The sequence below is a fragment of the Peromyscus maniculatus genome, chromosome 1 (assembly GCF_049852395.1).
Source record: "Peromyscus maniculatus bairdii isolate BWxNUB_F1_BW_parent chromosome 1, HU_Pman_BW_mat_3.1, whole genome shotgun sequence".
NCBI lineage: Eukaryota > Metazoa > Chordata > Mammalia > Rodentia > Cricetidae > Peromyscus > Peromyscus maniculatus.
Genome location: NC_134852.1, coordinates 165,329,644 through 165,338,347, shown reverse-complemented (window position 1 = coordinate 165,338,347; position 8,704 = coordinate 165,329,644). Strand labels below are relative to the sequence as shown.

At 36.8% G+C, this 8,704-nt stretch overlaps 1 protein-coding gene across 1 annotated transcript; it reads right to left on the bottom strand.

The window, feature by feature from the left end:
* Positions 1 to 297: 297 nt before the first annotated feature.
* Positions 298 to 5,695, bottom strand: LOC102904407 (olfactory receptor 5B12-like). Its single transcript, XM_076567427.1, has 4 exons — positions 5,570 to 5,695; positions 5,089 to 5,164; positions 3,343 to 3,406; positions 298 to 2,780 (listed from the first exon to the last, which is right to left on the bottom strand). Exons 3-4 carry the CDS (start codon positions 3,344 to 3,346, stop codon positions 1,801 to 1,803), a joined length of 984 nt encoding a protein of 327 aa, XP_076423542.1. The 5' UTR covers positions 3,347 to 3,406; positions 5,089 to 5,164; positions 5,570 to 5,695; the 3' UTR covers positions 298 to 1,800.
* Between the last annotated feature and the right edge of the window lie 3,009 nt (positions 5,696 to 8,704).

The following is an 8,704-nucleotide window of genomic DNA, read 5'->3' as shown; positions in this document are numbered from 1 at the left end:
AGAGCTCAGTGAATCACAGCCTAATTTCACATATTGTGGAAGCCTGTACTCTCTGAACAAACATTTGTAAACATGTTTGGAGTACCAAAAACCAAAAAGTTCCCCTCTCTCGTTCAGATGTTTAATAGATAATATATTGATGGGATTTACCTTGACCGTTATAGAAAATACAGAAATACCCACCACAGTAGATGATCTTAAATCCATTCTAATTATTTTAACTCCCCAATCACCAATTTTGACCCCCCCCAAATAATGTCAAAAATCTGTACTACACAATGATCACACCACAGAGATAACACTAATATTTTCATTATTTGAAGTTGAGCACAGTAGGCATCCATTATTAACGCATTTTGTGTATTTTTCAAATAGAAGAATAAGGAGATTTTGTTGCTAAGGTCACAATGTTATCACATATATCTTAACTGAGTAGGTTAGCAAAGCCAGATAAAGAAATACTACTTATTGTGGCTCACTCATAAGATATTTGTTCAGTATACTGCTATCCCAATTGAGATAATTTGGCCATGTCTTGCTCAGAAGATTATTGATATCCAGAAAATTTCCATTAGAAAATAGCTATGGACCTGTCTACAGGGCCTTGTTGAAAAATTCAAAAAAATGAAGTGGACAAAAATATGTAGTAGCCCACCAGTAGTAAATAGGCAGAGAAGGTACAGTCCAAGTTGTTATTTCTCCTAAAGATATAATATGCATTATCTTATGTTTACCTCTTTATAGCAGACCAAATATTGTACTAAATAGCTCAAACATAATATCTCATTAAACGCCACCTAAACTATATGAAGTGGTTATGCATATTCACATTCTGGAAGCATAGAAATGGAGGCACAGAGCAATTTGTATGATTGGAATTTGTACTCTCTCAAGCAAGAAAATATTTTATTGACTCTTGCATTTGTACAGTTCAGAGAAACTTGTCTTCAGAGTCTAAAATTAATTTAAAAAAAAACTATTCCTTGTATTTAATGTTATTGGTGTTCTCTTTTCTGGGTCTTTATTTTGTTAACAATAATTTGATTACAAGGATGGGGCAAGTCTTGAATTGGCAAGTACAAATAATTTTATATATGGGTTTTTTTTAAAGAATAAAACTGTGCAGACTAAATAAACAATTCAATGCCAGTCTATCTTTCTAAACCAATGGGTTTAGTCCTAGTTATGACTTACATGAGCATGGGTGAGGAGCTCCCTAAAGAACATGTGTGTGTCTAACCTAGAGGCATGATTAGAAACTCTACCCAGCAAGGGCTGATCACTCAGGGAAGAAAATGAATTACTAGAACCCAATAAACAACTTTCAAGAAGTATGGTTTGAGAGTGACCTCTAGATATCAATACTTTACTGTTAGAGTTCTGAAGACCAGCCTTTGAGAGTCTTGTAGCTTTCTGAGCTCTGGAGCCTGGTAAGTTTCATCAGCATCCTGAATCTTTTAAATTTTAGGAGACATCCGAGCTTTGTGATTTTTATTAATTTCCTGAGACTTATAAGTGCCTTCCTCTCTCAAGAAGCCAATGTCTCAATTCAGAAGAAATAATTATACAGCAGTAGTTCAGATGTGGTGTAGTATTAAGTATTGAATATCAAAATTGAAATGCCTAATTTCTATAATAAAATATGCAAAATTTGCTGTCCATAGTTAGAATGCAAAAAGAATGAATAGAAGAGGCCTCATCTATAAAATATATATTCAGAAAAATTAAAGTCACTAAATAATTACATTTAAAGTATTTATAGAAAAAGTAACTTAAAGTTACATATCATTTTCAAACATTTTACAGTAAATTGACTAATCCCAGTGAAGATAATGCTTTTCCAGCAACTTTCTTGAATGCATTCTTGACTTCTTTGTTCCTGAGGCTGTAAACAAGAGGGTTCAGCATGGGGATGACCATGGTGTAGAACACAGATGCCATTTTGTCAGTGTCCATGGAATGACTGGAGCTGGGTTGTAAGTACATGAAGATAATTGTGCCATAGAAGATGGAAACAGTACTGAGGTGGGATGCACAGGTGGAGATGGCCTTCTTTCGGCCTTCAGCAGAACGCATCCTCAGGATTGCAACAAAAATAAGTAGGTAAGAAGTAACAATAACCAATAGGGTAAAAGCAATATTAAATGTTGCCAACATGAAAAGCACAATTTCATTTTTATAGATACCAGAGCAAGAAAGAGTGAGTAGTGGGAGAATATCACAGAAAAAGTGATTTACTACATTGGAATGACAGAAGGAGAGATGGAAAGTAAAGGACACATGGATTGTAGATTGCAAGATTCCATTTATGTAAGAACCAGCAGCCAACAGGGCACATGTTGAAGTTGTCATAGTGGTAGAGTAATGCAAGGGTTTGCACACTGCTGCATGACGGTCAAAGGCCATTGAGGCCAGGATGTAACATTCAATGGTAACAAAAGCTGCAAAGAAGAACATCTGAGTAGCACATGCATTGTAGGATATGATCTTATGTCCTGTGAGAAACCCTTCTATTACCTTGGGAGTGACAGCTGAAGCATAAACACAGTCTGCAAAGGAGAGGTTACTGAGGAAAAAGTACATGGGAGTGTGGAGTCGGGAGTCCAGCAGAATCAATACCAACATTCCAAGATTCCCAACCAGGGTGATCAAATAAATGGAAGTGAAGACAACAAATAAAGGGACCTGCAGCTCTGGGGCATCTGTTAATCCCACAAGAATGAATTCAGCCACATCTGAAATATTCTGCATCAGTGTTATTTGGGAATTATGACAGGCTCCTATATAAAAAAAGGAAATGAAAAATTATTTTTTTTATTTTTTTTTCATTTTTTAAATTTATTTATTAAATTTAATTTTACATATCAGCCAGATATTCCCTTGTTCTTCCCCCTCCCAACCCCCCACCCCCCACCCTCCTTTGCCCAGCCCACCCCCCATTCCCATCTACTGCAGGGCCAAGACTCCCTCGAGGATTGAGTTCAGGCTGGTAGCTTCAGTCCAGGCCAGTCCAGTTCCCTCCTCCCAGGCTGAGCCAAGTGTCCCTGTATAAGCCCCAGGTTCCAAACTGCCAGTTCATGTACTGAGGACAGGACCTGGTCCCACTGTCTGGTGCTATGTTCATATCAACATTATTTGTAATAGCCAAAACCTGGAAACAACCTAGATGTTCTTCAACTGAAGAATGGATAAATAAATTATGGCACATATACACAATGGGATGCTACTCAGCAGAGAAAAACAATGACATCATGAGGTTTGCAGGCAAATGGATGGATCTAGAAAAAATAATCCTGAGTGAGGTAACCCAGACTCAGAAAGACAAATATGGTATGTACTCACTCATAGGAGGATACTAGATGTGGAACAAGGACTGGACTGCTACTCACATCACCAGGGAGGCTACCTGGAAAACAGGACCCCAAGAAACACACAAGGATTGCCCAATGACAGAGAAATGGCTGAGATCTACATGAACAACCCGGACATGAGTGGGAGTAATGAAGGGCAAGGGTCGACGGAAAGAGGGCCTGTGGGAACGGGAGATCCCAGCAGGATCAAGAAAAGAGAGGGAGAAGAAGGAATAGGAGACCATGGTAAATGAAAACCACATGAGAAAAGGAAGAAACAAAGTGCTAGAGAGGCCCACAGAAATCCACAAAGATACTCCCACAAGAGAAGGCTGGCAATGGTTGAGAGACAGCTGGAACTGACCTACTCTGGTGATGGGATGGCCAAACACCCTAATAGTTGTGCCAGAAACTCCATCCAAGGACTGAGAAATCTGAATGCAGAGATCCAAGGTCAGGCCCCAGATAGAGCTCCAGGAGTCCAATTGGTGAGAAAGAGGAGGGTTTGTATGAGCGAGAATTGTTGAGACCAGGGTTGGAAAAAGCACAGGGACAAGTATACAAACGAAAGGAAAGACATGAACAATGAACCAATAACTGAAGAAATGAAAAATTGAAAAATTATTATATTTGGACCTCAACATAAGGTTTTAAGTATAATCAAGTTCTCTTACTCACATGTCAGCATCCTGTGCAGTGTGAATAAGCCTACACTGAATTATGGGTGGAAAGGTGCTTTCTGGAATCATCTGGGAGTGGACCAAATGGCAATTGCCGTTACTTTGATCTTAATAGGACTTTTTATTATAAGTCTATGTCTTACTTCAGTTTTCAGGTAAATGATAATTTTTATTTCAGTAAGCAACAAAGACTTGTTATTTGCATAATTTATTAACATATCTGTCTAAAAAAAATCAAAGTCTTGCTTTGAAGCATTAACCATGTAGTAAAATGGAATTAGTTTATGCTAGCAACAAAGAATATCTAATTCATTTCTCATGTTTGATACTTGTACCAAATTCAGTGTCCAAGCTGTGTCTATGCACTGACTTTGGGTACTGCACCATGGACATTAAGTTTTATATCTAATTTGATAAAGTCTTTCTTTAGATTTTTTTCCCCATTGAACTCTGGATCAGTTGATCACTGCTTGATGTATGGGGCATTTTTCTTTGTGAAGTTCAGAAATACTGCAGTGCATGGAAATCTAAGGACATAATTCTTCAAGGACATAATTCAAAAAGAAACAACTTTAACTTATTTCTTTACATGTAATAAATAGGCCTTAGTTTTCAAAGAGGATGGTATTTTCTATTACCATCACAGAACTCTGTTATGTTTGTGTCTGTGGCAGTATAAGGTATATACCAATGAAGAGCTACTTTTGCTCTCACTGCATAATCTGTAACCTCGAACATGATATATTTCATGGCGTATCTTGTACCATTTGCATGGTGGATCAGATAACACTTGATTATTCAACTATGGTTACACATAAGCCTGACTCTTAACTTGAGAGTAACTTCCAACTTTGGAATCTTGGGCATATCCATCCTTTTGCGTGATATCATTTTATATTCAAGGAACCAGATGGTATAATATTATACTATAAAGGACCAAGGTGAAAATTATCCATCTTCACAAGATATAGCTGCACTTACATTACAAGGAATGTGTAAGTTCTTCCAAGTTATAAAAGATATTAACATTTTTAAATCATGTAAATCATAGCCATTACCTTCCATGCCCTTGCTCATCTTTTCTTGGTTTCTTCAGAATGTTCAGTTCATGATATTAATGTCTAGAGGTTGATACTTCCAGGAAAAAAGACCCAGTAAGTGATATTTATTAAATTGAGGTTGAAAGTCATACAACCTTCAGAAATTAAAAAAGAGCCATAATTGGTGGACTTCTAATCCTGTAGAACATTATAAATATTAGAAAATTACAACATGTTCTCCCTCTGGAATGAAACCATCACTCCAAAATCAAAAGGTCCTTCGAGTGGAAGACTGGTTGTTCTTGAGCAGTATAGTAATGAAAAGAACAGTGGGTCAAGAGTGAGAACATTATTGATAATAAGTCTGTGTCCCAACTGCTTCCATTTTCTAGACATTAATTTCACTTTTTTGTTTGAATTTATGCAACAAAAAATGACTGGTTATTTTATCACCATTTACAATTCAGTATACCTGTACTCAAATATTTTTAATACTTACTTTAGGCTAGGAACAGAACAATAAGAGTAAAAAAGATGGATGTGAAATATGTCATATCCAGATGGGTTGACCTAACATCCATATCCAGAAAAGCATCCTGCTGTTTTGCGTTTTCACAAGTGGATCTGTGCTGTGTAATGGATTCTGTTCTTATAGTATTGCCAATATCACGGCAGAAACAGCAAGCTGTACATGTATCTCAGGGGCAGCAATACATGAGAACGGATGTCTCTTGAGACTTATGAATCCACATTGGTTTTTTGTCATGATCTTGCTAGTGACAACAGAGGATAGTATTAGCATTTTGACTAATATCACTTATGAAGACACTGGGGAATAGAAGTGTAGAAGGAATAGAAAGGCCTCCAGATATCAATTGCAGCTTTTCTATAACCAGGTTGCCCAAAAGCAAGCAAGCAAACAAGCAATAGCCTTGAAAGTCTCATTAAATTTTCTACTCAGGCAAATTCACCAACTTATAAACGTGTTCTGATATCATATTTTCTCAAAATTTGAGAGATAGCCCAAGGACAATCTTTCATTTTAAGCTTTGTAAGGAAGAGATTTATTTTTCTTAATGAATTTATACATCATTTAGGTATATGTTTTTCTTCTTCATTTAAAAATTTGAGGCATCCAATAACTCTGTCAATTCCCTGTCTCTGTGTACAGATCTCCAGACCTCTATGGTTAGGGCAGGGATTAAAAGTGTGTATCACCCTGCCTGACTCTGTTCCCAATGTGGCATTGAACTCACAGAGATCCAGACAGATACCTGCCTCCCAAATGATAGGATTAAAGGCATTTGTAGATGTAACCAACCATCTTATTAAATAAGAAACACAGAACCAATGTAAAGAAGAAATCCAAGAGGTCAGAGCTCAGAGCTAAAACCTTACCCTTCATCCTGTGGTGGTCCTACCTCTCTGAAAGAGACCTACTCCTGTGTGTTTGTCTTTAAATAGTCTTTCTGTTCTGCCTTCTCATTGGTTGTAAACCCAAACACATGACTGTCTCGTCACTGCCTGTTTGTACAGCCCTCCAGGTCTTCTATGGTATTGAGATTAAAGGCATGTGTCTCCAATGCTGGCTGTATCGTTGACCACACAGAGATATATCTAGCTCGTTTACCAAGTGCTGGGATCAAAGGCATGTGCCACAAACGCCCAGCTCTGCTATGGCTTGCTATTAGCTCTGACCTCCAAGCAACTTTATTTATTAACATACAATTAAAATCACATTTCAGTACAAATAAAATACCACCATCTTTCCCCTTTTCTATTTTAATAAAAAGAAAAAAGCAAAGGGTTATAACTAACAAAAGAAAAACTATATACAAAAGGACAATAACTATATACAATATATACAAGTAATAAATACCTAAACAATGTCTAGTCCATTTGTATTTGACAAATTCAGAGCAAATAATTTCATTATCTATCCTATTTTGGTAAGTCCCAAATGTATCTAATTCACTTTCTATCCTAATTAATAATCAAATATTACTAACTAACCTTCAACTATAATTAACTAATCTTCAACTCCCTCAGAGATCCAAGAAGGAAATAATATTAGCTAACAAAAATAAAAACAGGACGTGCATGCAAGCAACTTCCAAAAAATTTGTGAGTTGACAGACACAGCCAGCTGTCTGGACAGTCACCTGAGGTTTCTCCACAGTGTTAGGGCATCATCTTTAGCTTATAGGCTTAGCGTCTCTGACAGACTCATTTGTGAAGTAGGATATACACAAGGTCAATAGTTCAACCTCACATTGGGTGAGAGCAGTCCATGTACCAGAAACACTAGTTTCCTAGTATGAATTCCACTAGTGTCCTGTCATGATTCAGGATTTTAAATTCTGGAAATTGTTGATGGTTTTTTAATTCAGCTGTCCGTTCTTATTGGCTATGTATATATGGCTCCATCTCAGGGAGTGTATCTGGGGGAAAAGTAAGGTCAGTGGGAGCTGAAAGGAGTGTAGTGAGAGGCAACTGGTTTGAATATATTGTATGATAGAATAATATATTTTATTTAAGAAAGAAAAGAGGATGAAAATAATAAGAATAGGTATAGAGAGAGTTAAAGTTTCTTTAGGTGGATCTCTGTTATTTTATGTGTATTTTTAAAGTTTTAAAACATGTATTATTTTATTATTCTTTCCAGATAGTTAAATTATCAGGAATGTGCAAGAAAATAAAAACAACTTTGATATTTCTTTACCATAATGATGGTAGAGAGCATAAATTCTTAGCATTACAGCACAATAATTTAATTTAAATATTTATTGCTATAAGAAGTCAAATATACTAATAATATCCCAAATAAGTCTCTTCAGTCTACTGTTAAAATAGATACCTGCAAATTTCTAATAATTACTCTGCTCTTTTTATCAGATACAGATGATTGTGTGAATATCCAGAGGATCAGGAGACCAAGTTGGAGACAAATCACTGCCTGAAAAAGTCATAACATGTCTTTCTTATAACTATACCACGAGGATGGTTCTAGCCTACATGATCCTTATCTGTACAATTTAAAACTCATTCTCGGTATTTTTGTGAAGTACAAAGAGACTCAAATTGTGAAGGCCGATAAAATGATTTGTAACCATGTTCTGCTCAACAATACCACGTTTTATTTTCTCTCCTCCTTCTTTATGCTGGACATCCCAACATATTCACCTGTATCCTACAGGATATTTCATTTGGAATTATGTATATTCTGATTCTTTCCACTGTATTGGCCAAAGCATCCCTGTGCTTCCAACTTTCGAGCTCACTGCTCACAAAAGATGAGAAGTGTACAAATGTCAGGAGAACCTAGATTCATCATTCTAATCTGTGTGGTGGTCCAACTTACTATGTCTGGAATCTGTTAGGAACATCTTTTGTTGACACAGATGTACCTTCTCAATGTGTCCACAGCATCATTCTGTGAAACAAGGTCTCAATCACTTCCTCTTACCGTGTCCTGGATACCTGGGCTCTCTGGCCTTAGGACACTTCACAGTGGCTTTCTTGGTGGAAAACTACTAGACACCTTCAACGAAAATAAATTCCTGACCTTCAGCCTGCTGGTGTTCTTCAGTGTCTAGATATGCTGTCATTAGCCACAGCAAACTCAGGTCTGCAC